This window comes from Lutzomyia longipalpis, chromosome 3, assembly GCF_024334085.1.
Source record: "Lutzomyia longipalpis isolate SR_M1_2022 chromosome 3, ASM2433408v1".
NCBI classification, from domain to species: Eukaryota; Metazoa; Arthropoda; class Insecta; order Diptera; family Psychodidae; genus Lutzomyia; species Lutzomyia longipalpis.
The window spans coordinates 26,365,465-26,384,780 of NC_074709.1; the positions used below are offsets into that span (position 1 = coordinate 26,365,465).

Genomic DNA, 19,316 nt, shown 5'->3' on the forward strand with positions numbered 1-19,316 from the left:
TTTGAATGATTAAAGCCACAATCCACCCGGATAGTTTGCGTGTTTTTTTATCGAAAAGCTAACTCGTTTTTCTCTGCATTTCCGCAACAGCGGTTTTCCCCCTCAAACTATTTTGGTTACAATGGGATTTTAAAACAAATATTGGGCCGAATGACGCCAAATTGGTGGCAATTTTGATTTTTTGAAGCTTTTTCACATCTTGTTTTTGTCGAAGCTTTTTTTCCCTCTCTCTCTCTCATCAATGCAAATTGAACATAATTCACCTCACGGTGTGAGATTTAGTTCAAAAATCGATTTTGGGTAGTAAATTCAATGGGTTAGGTACATTGAGGTTTTGATTGTAAAGAGAATATTCAAACTTTATCCACAGCATCGAAGCTTAAATTGATACTCAATCAATTGCATTAATTGGTCGATAGAAATTTCAGGTGATGCAACCTCGTTAGATAGTTTTCCATTCATTCGACACAGATTTATCTCTTGGGGGTGCTTTTGCTCGGGATTTTTAGGCAATAAATCACGAAAGGAGTAAACTGGAGCTTGAGGGACATTCTGCTGCTTCACACTGATTCTATGGTGTGAATTTATCAACTTGATGAAAATACTGACCTTCAAAATAATTGATTTAAAATTTATTTGAAGATGGTTGCAAACAGAATAAAAAAACAAATTTAGCAGAATAAAATATTTGCTGACAGAATAAACTAATTCTTGAAGAAACGAAACAAGAATTTGCTAAAAAAAAGGTTTAAGAATCTTCAGAGAGAATAAAAATATGTATTCTGCAGAGAGAATAAATCGAGAAAATGAAAATATTTTGCTGACAGAATAAAAGATTTTTCTGATAGAATAAAAGATTTTGCTAACAACAAAGTATATCCTCACTAAATTAATTAATTTTCTGAAAGAAAAAACTAATTTGTATTCTATTGCTTATAGAATAAAATATTTCGCTGACAGAATATAACATTTAGCTTACATAATAATAGATTTTGCCCACCGAATAATAGGTTCCTCTTACAGAATAATAGATTTAGCTTACAGAATATTTATTTCTTAATAGAATAAAAAAATATAAATAGCAAAAAATATTTTTCTCCGTCAGAAAATCAAAATTAAAAGAATATTGAAAATCTCAATACAAATATTTCCTTCACACCGTGCACTTGCTGCGGCAGACTGAACTTCAGATATGCTAAAGAATCTATCATATTGTGATTAAATCGATTAAATTAATTCAACAAATCAAATAGACTCGCAGTGTAAGTCATACGTCGCTGAATCTCAACACTTTCTTTGAGCAACACTCTCTCCCCTCCCCCCTCTTCATTCAATAAAATTCTCTCACAGGCTGTTATTTAATGTGGTTTTAATATGCTCACATATCGACTTGTGTGCCAGAGCGAGACGGTGTGGGTTTGAGAATGAAAATCTCGTCATAGAATCGACATAATGTACAAATACTCCGTGTTGAGCGAAGGTGAGCGCGGAGCATCTCACGCTTTTGCTTCACAAGTCCACATGCACAGTGCTTCTGAACTTATCAGACGTCGGACGCATATTTGTTCTGAACGCTTGATTCGTTCCCACGCCATACACGTGGTTGCGTGAAGTGTTTTCATTTCATTTTATAAAGTTTCAAATTTGTCTGATTTCCGTGAAAGTGCTCGCGCGACAAGAACTTCCTGCTGCGGATGGCTCCATGAGTGCGCGCAATTTTTACGTTATTTCTTTTCAAAATTGATAACCGTCAATTGCAAAGTGCTCGTTCATAGCGTAATGTTAATATTAGACCCAATGATTCCTTGTATCGCATCAATTGCAAGAGAAATCAATCATCACGCGGACACATAGTGCTGGCGAGTGGAAGACAAAAAGCCCCCTTCATATCGAATTGTTTTTTAGTTGACATCGCGCCAAACGAGAGGTGGTGGTGTGTGCGCGAAAAGACATCCAATAAAATCGACATTTAATTCTCAATCCCTTCTTGGTGCAATAAACTTTAGGAGGAGTGAGGTTTTACTCTTTTTTTGTGCTGATGGTGCACGCATAAGTTCCTGCGAACATGGAGAATATGTTGTGACATTCCGGCGTGAGCTTTTTTTGGTGCCTTCACACACCAAAGTTCCGCGTGTTTTCCCACCATAATTCTGCGCCCTTTTATCGACCTCCTCAATCTTAAGTGCTTTCCGCGCCTTTTTCTTCGTTCGCGCCGACTTTCCCACACTTTATTCCCTCCTCAATTGAGATTTGCTAAAAGGAAGTGGTAAGTGTGACAAATCATTTCACTTTTTACTTCTCATTTGAGGTGTTTTGTAAATGGGGCTTGTGGGGTGTAAAAGCATTAATTGGGGTGGATTTTGGCTCCAAAAAAGCTTTAAAATGTTCTGCATAAGCAAACAATGAAAATAGTTAAAAGATTCAGAGAGAGAGAGAAAAGAGAAATTGGGTTAAAGAAGAAATTTCTTGACTCAAAAGCTCACTGAAGAATGGAAATTCTGCTCTAAAAAATTTCGTTTTAATTAATTGGTTAAATAATTTAAACTTTATCCTTAAAAAAAAAGAAATATTTTCAAACCTGATTTTGCTGACAGAATAAATGATCTTGATGACAAAATAAAAGAACTTTCTGACCGAATAGAAAAATTCCTCATATTTAATTCAAGAAGATCCTTAAAAAAATTCTTTTTAACGACTTTCACCGACAAAATTTCATCACAAACTATTAACAAAAAAAATACACCCATATACCGTAATATAAAGAACTAAAAGTGTTGAAAAGCTATCAAGGAAGTTCCCTTAAATAGAAGAAAATGAGTTTTAAAAGATATGAGAAGGATACTTAAAAGAAATCTCATTGAAAAACAGAAAGGCTTCAAAGAAACTCAAGTATGAAGTACATACTCAAAAACTTTTCAAATAACCTTTTGATCCTTTGAACCTTTATCCTTTCCCGAGAGAGAGAGTTCTTGTTTCCCTCCCAAAGATGCGAAAATGAAGGTTTACCTCTTGACGCCCAAGGAAAAAAGCTTTGCTATATGCAATTTCAATTCAAAACTCAAAAATATATATACAGCAACTTGAGCTTTCTTTTGATCCCCCGCGCCATACTGAATAAATCATTTATTCCACAGAAATTTCCTGGTGGTGGAGCTTTTTGACCAAAGTTTGAGTTTTTTTCATGGCATATATTTTCCTCTTGAATCTCTCATGCATGGCAAGAACCATTTGCAATTGACGTTAAATCAATAATCTCAAGAATGATTTTTTTCAACCACCAGCTGTGAGCTTTTCTGTCGACATCAGAAGCTTTTTTTTTTTCTTTTTTTTGTTCTTCTTGACTTGGCTAGTTGCTCTTCTAAATTAAGTTTGTTTTTCTCACGTAAATTGTCAATAAAATGTTTATTCTTCTCTCTTTTTTGTCCATGATTTTTTTTCTACCCACGCAAAGAAGTGTGAAATGAGGTGAAAATAACAAGTTGAATTGTTTTCTTATCAATTGAAGGCACTTCTCATGCTATTTTCCTTCTCACACTGTGTCCGTACAGAGCGGTTTGGTTGGGTGGAATGGAAGAGGATGGAGAGAAAACATTGTAACTTTGCCACTTAACCCCATCAATGGATGTCAGTGTGGTGAGGAGTCATTTGAAATGGCAAAAGCAGAAGCAACAATTAATAGCTTTATTAGTTATTGCACTCAACTCAAGCTACTATATTTACTAAAGGCCATTACACGGCTAAATTAAATTTCTCTTAGACTTACGAAAGGCTGCAAATAGTTGTTGGAATATTTTTCTTTTATTTATTTTATGGAAATTTGAATAATTTTTTGATTATTCATTGAAAAAATGTTTGCTTATCAAAATATTCTAGAATGGAAAAGAAATCTCTTAAGACGTTATTAATAAAAAATTCTAGCTGTTTTAGGTTTATAGAATTTTACAAGAAGTTTTTAAGAAGTCTTAAAAGTTCCCAATGATGTTCTAGAAATGTTTTAAAAAAAATACTAATTAAAGAAAATTCAAGAAATAAAACAAACAAAAACACTTCGTAGTTTTTGCGGAAATTTTCTTCAACAGTGTACCCCCATCGGTGATTTTCTTAAATAATAATTAAAAAATAATCCCATGACAAAGCTCACAGCATATTTTTTGCAACTTTTGCAAATCTCACGATGACATCAAGTCGCATGCAAGTGCTTTGTATAAGATAAATCCGAGGGAAGTAAACATGATTTGTAATTGTGGTCTTATAATTCTCTGCAAACAATACGATAACACAGAAGGTAGTTTGTTCACAAAGACCTACAAAACATTCAACAAGACACTCAAGGTGGATTAATCAAAACAATGCAACGGTGGCTTGTTTTTTTTTTTATTTTATGTTACGTGGGTGGAGCTCGCGACAAGTATCCAATTTAATTACTCGCAAATTATTAATTCATACACTTCGTACACCCACACACAGCTGGAAAAATCTCACGAAGAATTTAAGAAGATTTTTCTTTACCGAAAGGTGCTGAAGCTTTTTGTTTTAGGAAGACTATTGAGGCATTTTTGTTGTGTAAAATTCACTTTTTATTGCGAAAGTTTTTCCTAATGGCAATGAAAAGATTTAATACTTCATTAAATTTTATATATTTTTATGACTCATTTGCTTTTTGTAAAATTGTTTTTCTTTAAAGAATTATTAAGTAAGTAAACCTCCTTTTAAGTATTTTCATGAAAACAGGTTGTCAAAGAAGGGAAAAATTAAGCTTCGATGAACTTATAATGTTTTTCACGTCATTAGTTCGTTATTTTTCGTAGACAATTTCCTGAAACCTTTTTCAAAATTCAGTTTATCACACTCAGAATATTTAAATTGTAGAAAAGAACAAAAACTCTTCTCTTTAACTGTCCAAGAAAAGTCATGAAAAGTCTTGAAGAATTTATTAAAAATTTTTTCTTAACTAATTCATAGCAAAAGCACTGCTCCTAAAGCGAATTCCGTGTAAGATCTAATTTTCTAAATTCAAATTTGTTTTCACAAATTCATTAAACTGTGCGTAAATATTCAAATTTGTGTGAAATTCATTGTTATAAATATTTTAAATTATTCTCATGTTGAAAAGATGTAAAAGATAAAATTCTTTCAATTAAAATTCATCCCAATAAAATGTTGTTGGAATTTCTCGGCGCGTGTGAAGTAAATTAATTTACTGGGTGTCTCATAAAAGTAATACCCCTTTCAGTTTCCGGATCAACAATTCCGGGAATGGGAAAAACAAATTTTATTTGTACTTGACTCAACATTCCCGGAAGAGGTTTTTCTTCTGTCACATAAGATTTATTCCGCAAAAAGAAGCTCATAATAAAATTAATGAGGAATTAATTAAGACAAATACGCTTCACCCTATTTTATCCCCACTATAAGATGCTTTTGTGATATAACCCGCAATGATCAATGGATCAAACTCAATGTGAATATTGAGTGGAAAACTCAATGTAGTGAACTGTGCACCAAAGCACCAAGCTCTCCCAAGTAGTCAATTAGTATTCATCAAATCGGATCGATTGGTCTTATAAGACCCCAACTAGTTTCCATTTTGTTCGCTTTTTCCCGTCCTCCGTTGCACATCCCGCGCGTTCCACCCAAAAACTCATTTTTCATTCGGCAACAAGTGATTTTCTTCTCTTTGTCACTACACCGCGCACGTCGAAAAGCTCCCTCGCTGGTGCTTTTCATCATCATCAACGCTGCCTGTGCTGCTACAGCTCCCCTCGAGATACCCAAAGTGGTCGCAGGAAGTGCTTTTTTCGTGCCACAGCATACAAAATACCCCATTAATTGGGGGGACTCGACATTCTGCCCCTCGCGCCCCATAGTGATGAGATTGTTATAGGAGAAGGAAGAGAAGAAAAAAACTACACGAGTTTGTGTGACGATGAAAAATTGGATACACATTCAGTGCCATTTTAGTGCCGGGACAGAATTACCAACAATTTTTCCTCCATACAGCAAATTGCATGGAAAACCATAATTTTAGTGAACTACATTGTGCACCAACAGATACATGGCTAAAATTGTGAAGCAATTAATATTTATTTTTAATGCTGAATTTATATGCGGAGAAGTTTGATGAATATTTTTAAATATGTTCCATAAAAAAAGAGATATAAATAGTAAAAATGACAAATTTGTTTGACGTTTTAATAGAACATAATAACATCTAGCGTTTAATCGATAGGAAATGTTAACTTGAGCAACATATACGAATTTGAGCCTTCTAGGTGCTCTGGAAGTGAAAATATTGAGAAATCAAACAATTTCAAAATGGCCGCTAGTGAGTCCTAAGTCTATCATCTTATTGAGAATGATATTCTTTGCAACATATCAAAATTTCAGCTCTCTAGCTGTCCTAAAAACGAAAATATGGCAGAAAACGAATTTTGAATATTTTTTGACCTTTTTCAAAATGGTCGCCAGGTTCTTTCACCACCTCTGCCTCAAAAATTGTGTTTCAATGGATTATTAATTGATAAGTGAAAAAAAACTTACTAAACATTACTAAATATGAGGCTAAAAAACGCCATTTTGAAAAGAATTGCGGCCATTTTGAATTTTTTTTCCTTTTTAATTACTGACGAAGACCGGATCAACCAAAAATTATAAATATTTTTAATTATCTTTTCTACTTCTTTATAATGTTTGATTTCTTAACGTTTTATATTTTATTTCCAACGTTTGACGTTTTATTTCAAATGTTTGACGTTTATTTTCCAACAGATTTCGTTTCTTTTATAATGTTTCAATTTTTTAACGTTCGATTATCTCTTTTTAAAGTAAAAGAGTAATTCAGAAAAATCCCTCAAATTTTAGAGTAATTTCCAAAGCCAAACATCCTACTCTAGCTACACATCACTGATTCAAAGAAATATGTTTCTGCTTCACAATTTTCCGCCATGGTCTGTCTGAAGCATTATTTGCAGATTTTTTTGCAATGAGTTAAAAAACAAATTGTCATCAACGATAAGAGGATTTTTATTTAACATTGATAACCTCCATGGAGCGTGTTATTAAAATGCAGCAAAGCAGGTGATCCAAATAGTTTTTTTTTAAACGAAAATTATTGCTCTACAATCGATTTTTAATGTATTAAATTGCATTTTGCCGTGAAATGAAATTCAAAAATTAGTGTTTTTGTCGCAGAGAATTGACACAGAAAAGCTGGAGGGAAATTTCACGTGCCAATAATTCACAATTCATGCTATTTGTAATTATTGCAAATCAAACTGATGAGCACGATGAGATCTTCAGCTGCAGTCACATTTTGCACGTTCGTCTCATCACACTTTTTTCTTCATTATTAGCACTCTTTCTATGCTTTCTTGAATGAATCCCACCCACCCACACACAAAGGTGAATGAGAGAGAAAGAGGGAGAAAATCATCCAGATGTGTTTGCGGAGAAAACATTTTCCAAAAAAAAAGAAGGACAATTTCAAAGAGGTGAAAACGACACGGAAGATATTTCTTTTCGGAAAATTTTCTCAATGTTTTCACACTCAATTTGCATATTTTTATTCCACAGTATGCGAGAGAAATAACACGCCTCCGGCTTATTTTTTTTCTTCCATATTTTATGCATAAAATTTACATTCTCTCCAATACTATTGCGACTTTTGTAATCAATGACGTCAAAAAAATCTCGCACTTGGACGTCTCCGGTGCGCTTTTGGAATTTCACAGAATGAACAATACAAGTGAAATGCAGCGGGAATATCGTCGTACATGCATTTCCCCACCCACATGTTTTGAATTTATAATTTGAAAAAAAAATATCACGAAGTTAGAGACATTAAGTTCAATGGCATAGAGTTGTCGTCGATGTAATGAATAATAATTAAATTAAAATTCTACAAATGATTGCATCAATGTGATCGCAAAGGGGCTGAAAAAAGTCTAGAGAAACATCTAATCTACAGAGAAAAAATGTTAGATTCTTGAAAGTCTGTTCTATAGAATAGGAAATCTTGATATAAGAATTAGTTTTCTTTCGCATTTCGAATGATTTTGTGTTTTTCAGGAAGTTTTTTGTGGTATTCTGTGAATAAAAATTTTAAGACTTGACAGGTCTAAAAATTAGTACTTTTTTAGTACTTTAAAAATGCGGTCTTCAATGAATTTTTTACATTTTATCACTAAAAAATATTTCAGCTCTTTTAACTGAAAATTTCGATATCGATCTTCCACTAATTTACTTTGGTCAAAAATTTGGTTATTTTGACAAATTTATTTAGAGGATATTTGACCATTTTATTCAGCGAGAGTACATATATTGACTAATTTATTTGGTCAAAGATATTTAACCATTTTTTTCATCGATTTTGACCAATTCAAATGATTAAGCATTAACTGAATTATTTTGTCAATTTTACTGAAGTCCATCAGTCATTACGACCAATTCGGCTAAAATGCCATATGGCAGATTACTTTGGTCATTTAGACCATTTTTTTCTAAGAATGATTCCTTTTTTCTTGAAATTAATACGACATATTATGAATTTAGTTAAGCCTTGTACTTAAAATATAATTCATACAGACTTATTGACTTATGGCTGCATCTAAGACTTCTTCTTTGATTATTTTTAAAAATTTCAAACCTTCGCATTCCAATAGCACTTGCAAAGAAAAAAAGCTCTTCAATTAAATCCTCTTCAATGAATAATTTAAATAAAAGACTTATCCGTTGATTAACAATCCAATAAATGTAATAAATTAGCTAAATCTCCGCGACATTGTTAGCTGAACAAGTTAAAATAAATTTTCCAACTAATTCTGTGACTCGTTCTTGATTTAATACTTGCTGTTTTCTAGTTCAAAGACACCAATGTGGATTCCTAAAACAAGAAAATCGTGAAAATTTTCCATGCAAAAAACCCCATTTAATTTTCTAAGAGAAGAAAATGATTTAGACGCTGGCAATGCAACCAAGAAAACTCCTCATATTTCACGTTTATCACATTCCATCGATAATCAATTTCAATTTATTATGCAAATTGAATCAATTTCAATGCAAAATCCCCATCGCATGGCGCGTAATGTACCTCTTTAAATTGAATTTAAACGTCTTGATTGAGAAATGAAACAAAAACATTCCCATTCTGGGTGCAAAAACCTCGTTGATGTAAAAAATAACGAGGAAAATACTTTGAGATTTAATGCTCTAAAATGCTTTAATCGCTCAATTTTATTTTTAATATTTTTCTATGGGTATGTTTTGAATATTGTGACGCATTGGCAATTGAAATTTTCATAAAGTGACTCATTGAATTAAAATTTTAAGTGCTCTTTTACTTTTTTTATCGCAAAAGCTGAATGAATAATGAATTGGGGGGAAAAAGTTATGAGAGTATGCTCAAATAAACATTTCATGTTATTTTTAAGCATAATTTTTCATTTGAAACGTCATAAAATTAATTATACGACTGTGAGTTAATGGTGTTGATTAATAAGGTGCATGGAATGGGAATGATTTATTATCAATAGATGGCGCTATATGGCGGAGAAGTAAATTTAAAAGCTTCAAATGCAATTTAGCTAATCAATTAAAACAAAAACTTCGAGTCATTTAGCAAAATTGCAAAAGGATTAATTTAATCAGCTAATCGTAATTCCTGCTGCATTTCTTTCTTCGTCTCTTCAGCCCCTTCTCTTTTAGCTTCTTCTGAGCTGAGTCTTTTGGCCCTAATCCAAAATGCCACTGCAAAGCAATGCTGCTTGGCACACCATCCACCCCATCTTCCATACAGCGAATTTACGTTCAAATTACTACACCTTGAGCTTGAATTGAGATTTGTCTATAAAAGTTATGTGTTATGCTCTTATAGCCAGATAATCCTTTTCTGGCACTAAGCCAAATCAACAGGTGATGGTGTACGCATTAAACCGCAAAAGTATTTGTCTCCACGTAAACTAATTAATCATCTTTGTGGGAGGAAATTTAATTTATCTCACGGGGAATTTTTTGGAATGTAAACAATTTGTTAATCGACTTGTAAAATATTGTTAACCCATTTGTGGCAAATGTTGAATTTAATTATCCCTTCATAAGATCATAAGAAACATAAAAAAAAATTAAAGAAGTTTTATGGAAAATAGGAAATCAGAGAAAAATATCTCATTTTCATTTCATTTCATTTATCTTTCGATAAGGAAAGAACAATGTCAGAAAATTATGGACCAGTTTGGTAAATTTTTACGTACCATTGATTTTAATACACGTCTTTTAGTAATTAATTTCCGCGTATTATACCGTTTCTTTGTGTATTAAATATCGATATCAAAACTCAATTTCGAATAGTTTTCTTCTAATTCATCTTAAAAAAAACCTATTTTTTGAGGTAACGTCGTAAATAGGTTAATTAATACAAATGATGAAGTAGGTAAATTAATGGTTCATACATTCTCAATACAAACTTCAGGGAAATATGAGAAAATGTTTCGAAAGCTGGGAAAGTATTGAAAAGTGCGTAAATAAAGCAATTTGTTGACTAATTAAAAGTCAAATTATAGGTCTTGAACAATTTTCCTCTTATACGAGGAATTTACATTCTTTTTTTTTGCCATGATAAGCAAATATGGAAATTGTGTGCAAACATTTATTTATCCCCCTCGCTGTATTACTTCAAGGTGTACCGAAATGCTTCTTGGTGGGGAGGTGAAAATTAATGCTGTGTAAGAAATCTAATATGGTGTTGACAAGATTGAGAAGGAAATACCCTTCAAGCGAATCTTCGTTGATCTAATTAAAATATTTTTCCCGTATTTGTGCGTAAATGAGTGCATAGTTTGCGTATTAGTTTGAACTGCGCGCCGCGAGAGTGGCTCCATCTATGGGGAAATAGCATTTACGTCAAATAGCCTGACAGCTGATTTTGTAACTATGGTTGTCTCCCTTTAACTACAGACCTAGGGTGCCTATATGCAAGTGAGATAGGGAATGTTTTTGCAAAGTTTGTAATGAAAAAATGAAAATTCTCAATCCCACAGTTGTTTCGCTACGCTGTCAGTGTGTTCACCTTTTTCGTGTCAACCTCCCTATATATAATTATACATTCTCTCTCCGCTTGAATCTCAAAAAAGCATTTTTAATTAGACTTGAGAAGTGTCGTTGTTGGAGACAATTTATATAGAGAAAAAAAAAAGTTTTCTGTGTGATGCTGCGGAAAGATTTGTCTAAAATGGCGCTCACTGCATTCCAGGTGAGCAATGTCTATTTGGACAACGAGTAGTGCCGGTTTGGACACAGTTCTTGCCACAACACTCGGCACGGCCAGCCACAGCCTCACCCGTCATCACAACAACCTCAATCTGAAGCCATCAAATTCGTCGCATCATCTCAACTACCACCAGACGCAGCAGCAGGTGGCGCAGCCTCAGCAACCAAGTAGCGGCAGTGGATCCGTCTCCGGATCATCACCAGGAGGCCATTGCAATCCCAGCTTCAGCTATCCCGTCACCCCGCCCACGTACTGGAAGCAACCCAACTTCACCACAAGTACCGGCATCAATCACCCCAAGGTAACCAATTTTTTTTTCATTCTCTCAGCATCATTTTCTCACAGCCACCGCACATAGCAGGCAAAGATCAATCACCACAAAGACTTTTCCCCCCAACCTCGTGGGTACTTCACACAGTTTCTCCTCCATCATTCTATTGTTTAGCCACCAACAAGCAAAACAAAAAGAATCCCAGCCTGTACTGTGTCAGAATCCAATCATTCAGCAGCAAACTATAGGTAGTTGAAAAGAACAACAAATTCCAGAGATTTCTTCTCTCTTCTAAATATTTGCCCACAAAGAATTCCAAATAACTCCCTGAGAGAGCACACGCTAAAATGACCCAATAATGATTGATTAGTTGATGCAATGAATGATCTAAATATAGAACAATTCTTTCTCAAGAAAAATCCATCTCAAAACAACTCATAAATAAGCTTTTGAGCTTAAAGATTTGAATTTAATTAGACGTTTATAGACGTTCAATAATTAATTACAAAAGAATAACGATCTTGGACAAAGAAAACCCCAAATTGAGCAAAGAAGATCATTTGAAGATCAAGAAGAAGTTAATTCTTATTGGAATTAGTGTCCTCTTTGATCTAAATTAATTTTATTGTGGTATTTCCCACAGTTTCGGTAATGTGCAGGAATAAAAATAAAAACACACCATTTGATACAGAGTTGATCATACAAAGATGAGAGATTAAAGATAAATATTTCTTTGAAATTTTTTTTTATTCGAGGGATTTTATTTTTTATGACGTTTCGTTTAATTTTGCGTTCTTCATTAGGTATAAAAAGTTCTTAAAAATATGACTTAAGTTTTGACATTGACAGTATAAAAACTGTTAAGTTGTTTTTATTTCTTACAAAAATCGAATTGATTCGGTGAAAAAGAAAATTAGGAACTCTTAAAAATTTTCAAAAAATGCTTCAGAAAATACTTCTACATAGATTTGTATAGAAGATTTCATAAAAATGTTTAAAATATCATCTAAATAGATTTAAAAACTTTCATAAAACTGTAAAACAACACATAAGCATTGATAAAATGCATTAATAAGATAAAATCAAGAAATAGATTTCACCTTAATATTTTTTTTTCATTTTCTGTTAAAACGATTTTTAAAAAAAAAATCTTATTTCTCTCAATTTATAGTTTTATTTTAAAAATAAATTTGAGGTTATGTGCTTTACATAAAATAAAAACTATGCATTGGAAATATATCCATGAAATAGTAAATTTCTATTAAAAAAAAACACGTTTTATAGGACTTTAAGGCTTACCTAGGGATTGAACAAATTAAAAAAAAATAGGTAAAATTAAAATGTTTTAAAAGGTAGATTGACTTAATCGATTTGAGAGCTCTGAGCTCTGAGACGTTCAGGTAGGTTCTGAAGGCAAAATAGTTCTTTGATAGTTCATTTGACAATTCTGTTAACAAAAATGTTGATCAATCGAAAAATTCGATCAAACAAACGGAAACTTTGAATATTTTTTTTATTTCTTTTTTTTTAAGAAACAATTTATTAATAAAACTAAATCAATATCTCAGCAAGTTTCTATCGTTAGAACTCGTTCGAAAATTGAGGTTATGTTTGAAACGTTAAAGGCTAGTTGTGAGCGCGATAAAACATGCAAATTTACCTCAATTTCCCCTAAAGATTTTAATGTAAAAAAAAAGAAAGCAGAAAGTAAAAATACAAAAGAAATACTATAATTTTAATTTTTTTTTCTAGCAAAATTATCTAAAAGACAATCTCTATCATTCGCGCAATAGAGGTCATATTTCATCTCTATCCTTATCTATGTTATCTATCTTATCTATATACATATACTTCTAACAAAAACGTTTGCATTAGAGGTTTAGCAATTCAAACAGATTTGATAAGGAATATTTTTTTTATTCAATGATAAAGAAGCTCCCCGAATTAGCTAAGTATTGCGAAGAAATTGTATGAAGAAAGCTCTCTAGAGAAGCTCAAATATTTACACAATGAAGACAATAATAAAAAAAATAATCTTATCAACACTCATTCAGTCCGCGATTGAGACGTTTGGTGCCACTGATAGTGTTCAAAATTGCCGATCGATCGTGATTTATTCAATTCAAGGACTTTTTTGACGCTGCTGCCTCAATGAACGTTGTGGTGTCGTTGGCACAGTTTGCAATTTTTTATTAACGTGCAATGGGGACCCATTAATGTGCCAAATAATCGCGGGAAAAAAGGTGCAAAAAAAAGTAGGGTAGACTCGGGTGCGTTGCGCGCGGAACATTAATCTGCATTAATGTGCAACGTGTGTGGGTGGAGTGAAAAATGTGAGATGAGCTCTCGCATGGAATTTCCGCGATTTGTAGAATGAAATGAAGTTGAAAAGAAAAAATTCTGAACACCCTGCACCGTGTGAACAGTGTGCTTCCGACACGTATGAATGATTCCCCGAGGCTTGTCATCCAGTTTTTCCCCAACTTCGGAGCACTCCGGGCACCGTCAAGACTTCTGCCGCAAAGCAAGAAAATCTTCTGTCTCGCGTGGAAAAGTCAGTGGTGGTCGTGTGACTGTTGTACATCGCAACAACATGAATTTCGTGGTGACTTTTCAATTAATGAAAACGGAAAATAAATTCTCTCAAACTTGTGAATTTATTCTATCTCGTTAAATATATAAAACACGCACACACTATATATAGTTGGATTATATATAATTTTACGTGTGTGTATTGAAGCGGGAAAAGCTTCACAATCGTAAAATACAATATCAGAAAAATTATCAAATATATATGTGAAAAGTCTGTGAAGAAGCTTTTGTGAAGTATAACAATAATGAGTTGTAGGTAGTGTCGTTGGGTGTGTGGACGACAGCCTGTTGTTGTGCACACAGTTGTGCTCTTCGTGAAGACAAAAACCGAATAAAAAAAATAAAAGAAAAACGTCTATATAAATTTAATTAAATTCCCCCGAAAGAAGTTTCCCTGAACTTGTGGTGCGCGCTCGTCTCCTGTGGCGGGAGAGAGTCAAAGAATTCTTTTGTAGATTTTCGTATAAATTTGTGTGTGCAAAAGACAGAGAAGCTGCGATGTCATTGCTTCATCCCAGTTGTTCAGATTACAATTTGTGCCCAAATTCACGACACAACTACACATTAGTGCCTCAATGTGACACTCGTGGCAGGTACTTTGGTGGTCACAGTGGTCAAAAAGTGAATTTTCTCTCTTCCGTGCAGAGACGCTCAATCGGGATGTCGCAGTCAGGTGAGGATCTCCATTCACCCAGCTACCTATCATGGCGAAAGCTACAGCTAAGTCGTGCCAAGCTCAAAGCATCCAGCAAGACATCGGCTCTCCTATCAGGATTTGCAATGGTGAGTCAACTACTCTCCCCCCTAAGTATCTTCTTCTTCTTCTTAGAAGAACATTTTTTTTAAAGAATTATTTTTATCACTCAAGGACACCCTCTGCATCCCTGAATTTATCATCCCACCCATCCCACCTCAGTCAGCAAAACTGCCTGATTTATTGACGCAATTTAATTTGTTTTGCACCATTTTGGCAAGCTTTTCAACGCAAATCTTCTCTCCTACCGCAATCATACTCATTTAGCACTATTTTATTTCTCTCTGCGTCTCTATATATGTATTTGCTTTGCATATTAATCCGCTCTTTAATCTACGTGTAGGGGAGGGTGGGTTGAATCAGACCAAAACTAACGTAAAAAAAACACGATGAAAAAATTACAAAAGAGGGGAAACAAAATTCTAGTATATCCAGAGAGAGTTTTATGGTAAAATTTTGCATTGAAAAATTTTATGGTAGTCAAGACACATGCCATAAAATCAGAATAATGTCCTGTTAGCTTTAAAAGTTAATGAAAAAAGATAATATCTGTAGATTGTTTCTAAAATTTCAATGAAATTGATTAATTATTTGAAAGGTTTTTTTTGCAGATTTATTGCGATACTTCTAATTATTTTATAGTACAAAATGTGTCTCGGATATGAGATCTTTAAAAAAATATTTTTTTGTCGTTTTTATGGTTAATTTTGCATTAGTTTCTTTTTCTTTTTTAATATTTTCATAGCCGGACGAAATTTTGCATTCAAGAAGTTTTATAGTACCTAGTCAAGACACATGCCATAAAATCAGAATAATAATGATTTGTTAGCTTTGAAAATTACTGGAAAAGATCATCATGAGATTTTTTTGATTTGAATGAAATTAATAAATCATATTAATGTTTTCTTTGAAAATTCTTTGCGATAATTCTAGTTATTTTATAGCACAAAATGTGTCTCGGATATGATATTTTTGACAATGAATTTTTACACTAATTTTTATTCCTTCATGCTCAGAAATGTTTTTATAACAAACTTTTTAAAATTATTCTTTTATTTCAATTCTTTCTTAATAAAGCAAAAGATCATTTTAAGCCCATTCTCCCCTAAGATAATTTACTTTAGTTAAAAGTTTTTACATAGACTTTTCAACACTGCTGTTCGCATTCTACCAAGAGAGCGATGACTTTTTAGTAGACTGCTGTCGTGTTCGTTTATTTTTTGTAGGATAAAAGGAATGATTAATTTCACTGTGAAAAAAACTGAGTTTTATAGATATGAAAAAATCTAAGATGAACCAAAGCAAATTTTAAATTATTTGATATTCAAAACTTTCATTGATTCAGTGAATGGTATGCGTTAAAAATTAATTCATTAGAATTGAATTGAGAAAGATATTTAAGAGGAATTTATCGATGTGATTTATTGATGAATTTTAATGAGCCAGAGAGATATTTCTGATAGAAACGATGGAAAGTTCTCAAATAGGAGAGTCTGGGGTTATTTTTTATTCCTTTTTTTGTTGAAGAAAAACTTCACATTATTATAATTTCAGCGACTTTTAAATCATTTTTAGAGAAAAGAATATTTGAAATTCCATTTTAATAAATTAGGACAAACCATTCTACAGCTAAAGTGCCAAATTTTAAAAGAATGGAGACATTTTGAAATTCAAAAATAACAAATCTGACACTCTCCTAAAATCCACTCACACAAAGTTTAATATCAATCCCAATAATCCACAACTTGATCATGAACATGGAATCCTATCTAAAATTGAACCAAAATTCAAGAACAGGGTATTTCTAAATAGAACCATCAGGTGAAGCTTTCTGTCCGTTAGAGCGCCATTTTCTAATTCAATTTAGCTAAATACTTCCGCATGATTTCCGGGGGGACCTTCATTGTGAAAATAGATCTAATATTAGAACCCTCCTCCTCGCTATGCTTCACCTTCCCCGCATGCGAATTAATTTCTCATTATTTCCAAGATTATTCATCATTAGAACGTTTGGCATACATCCAAACACACTTCCCGCGAATTGCTTTTTCGCGCTTCAGATTATTCCCACAAATATCAATAAATATTCACGCATCGGGAATTATTGGTTGTGCAAAAAAAAGTCTGGGAGTATCAAAGAGAAAAATCGTAAGGTCGCGGTGTGAACACAAACACCTCGTAGTTCATTGAATTGAGCGACTTTCTCACAATTATAATTACCTATAGTTTGTAGTTCGTGGAGTCACGAGGAGTTTAGTTTTTTCTGCTCTATATAGTTTGTTTTTATTGGTTTTTTTTTTGAAATAAAGTAAATGGCTTGTTATATTAGGGAAAAGATTTTGCTTTAACATCCATATGTAATTTTATACTAAATTATTTTGATTTTAAACATGTATTGAAAGGACGCTTAATTTTTTAGGTTAAGAAAAAAATTCCCTGTAGAGGCGCCACAAGCAGGAAAAAAGACTTTTACTTCTAAAAAATCTAAAAACTCTCATTGAATTATTAAAGAGACAACTAAATGCTAAAAAAATTATTTCTTCATCTTTTTATTTATTCTAGAAGCACTGTTTAGCTCATCTAACTAGACTGTGCTAGATGTGCAAGAATGAAGAATTATTAGGAACCTTATTGCTTGTAGCGCCTCTAGTGGATTTCTTCAAACTAATTTTTATAGACGCGGCGTCTTTATGCAAGATGCCATGTTGCTTTTTTATTAAAAGAAAAATTTTTAATCTCAATTAAAATCTTTATTATCAAATTAAATGCTACATAAAGCATGAAAATAATCAGTACAAGATGCAGTAAATCGCCACAGTCCATAAAATCAATTCAATTCCTTCCTTAGATGAGACAAGGGTGGGAACAAAAAACAGTTGAGAATCTTCGCAACTTAAACGTTCTCTTCCGTTCTAATGCTAATAAGTTTTGCATTTGTCTGTCTGGCAGGTCGCAATGGTGGAAGTTCAGCTGAACAATGATACAGAGGTGCCAACGGGAATGCTAATAGCCTTCGCCATTTGTACGACACTCCTTGTGGCTGTGCACATGCTAGCCCTCATGATCAGCACGTGCATCCTGCCCAATATTGAGACTGTCTGCAATCTCCATAGCATCTCACTTGTCCACGAATCCCCGCACGAGCGACTTCATTGGTACATTGAGACCGCGTGGGCCTTCTCCACACTCCTGGGGCTCATTCTCTTCCTCCTCGAGATCGCCATCTTGTGCTGGGTGAAGTTCTACGATTTGAGCCAGGCTGCCGCATGGTCAGCATGTATTGTGCTCATTCCCGTCCTCGTGGTCTTCCTGGCGTTCGCCATACACTTCTACCGTTCCCTCATGACGCACAAATATGAGGTCACGGTGTCCGGGATTCGGGAGTTGGAGATCCTCAAGGAGCAAATGGAACATGACCACTTGGAGCATCATCGGAGTGTTAACAATGGCCTACACTACAACAGTGCATCAGCTGAGATTGTCTAAGCTGTTGTGCACAACACTGTGACACACAGAGGAAACGCGCGTCCCCTCAAGCTCAAAAGTGCCTGCGCGGAGATTCCCGGAATGGAAATCTCTTAAATCTTAAAAAAAATGTGATTGCGTTTTACAAAAAAGCAGCAAGACGAAATTCATAAAGACAACCCCTTCCGTGTGAATGTGATCTGAAGATGACTTACAGAACGATTTTTTTTATAATTCTTTCCATAATCTCATTTTTTGTAAATTAAATTAACCATCCTTCCCCCCGGAAATTCAAGTTCAAGAGCGCACCTCCATGTTGAGGGAGAGAATTTGAGCTTTTAATTTGATTTATTTCTTTTAGTATTAAGGTGTACTTATTGTTTTAAGAATTTTTGGGAACTCATGCGCGTCTAGAAGTCTTCCATTTGAGATCCGGGGGCAAATGAGGGGAAGCTCATTTGCGGCGTTGCCCTCAAGCCGGAGAACATAACCTCAAATTGCTAGCAATATGTACACGCCAATGTTTTTTTTTATATAATAAAACATGTAAATAGGTTTAATTTAGATGGAATAAATAATTTAACAACAAACTCACCAAAATAAGAGCCAAATTGTGTGATTTTGCGGAAAATTCCTCGTTTTCTGGGCTTTGTAGAGGAGACATAGATCTGCGAATAGAGACAAATCTGATTCTATGTTCTACTGATTTGTTGTGTAGGAATTGTTTCTGAGATCAGATTTCATCAGTTATATGTTCCGGTGTCACGATTAGAAGAAGATTCTAATATAGGAGCTGCAGTAGTCATCTTAGGATTACATACTGAACGGCTTCATTGACCTGAAGAATACGTAATCTGAGTATTTCTTTTAGATTTCATTTTTCTAATTTGCAGTAATACTTCATTCCATGATTACAGACCAACATTTCAACATTTCCAACTTTTTACTGGACTCTTATAGATAGATAGTAG

The 19,316-nt window shown here is 33.6% G+C and overlaps 1 protein-coding gene across 2 annotated transcripts; it reads left to right on the plus strand.

Annotated features, from left to right (window-relative positions):
* The first annotated feature begins 1,526 nt into the window (after positions 1–1,526).
* Positions 1,527–18,948, plus strand: LOC129793532 (calcium release-activated calcium channel protein 1). 2 transcript variants are annotated; one of them, XM_055833636.1, is made up of 4 exons: positions 1,527–2,266; positions 11,246–11,564; positions 14,772–14,909; positions 17,830–18,948. In XM_055833636.1, exons 2-4 carry the CDS (start codon positions 11,253–11,255, stop codon positions 18,364–18,366), a joined length of 987 nt encoding a protein of 328 aa, XP_055689611.1. In that variant the 5' UTR covers positions 1,527–2,266; positions 11,246–11,252; the 3' UTR covers positions 18,367–18,948. The 2 variants fall into 2 exon arrangements, with proteins under 2 accessions (XP_055689611.1, XP_055689612.1); XM_055833637.1 differs by lacking the exon at positions 1,527–2,266 and adding an exon at positions 7,059–7,077.
* The last annotated feature ends 368 nt before the right edge of the window (positions 18,949–19,316 follow it).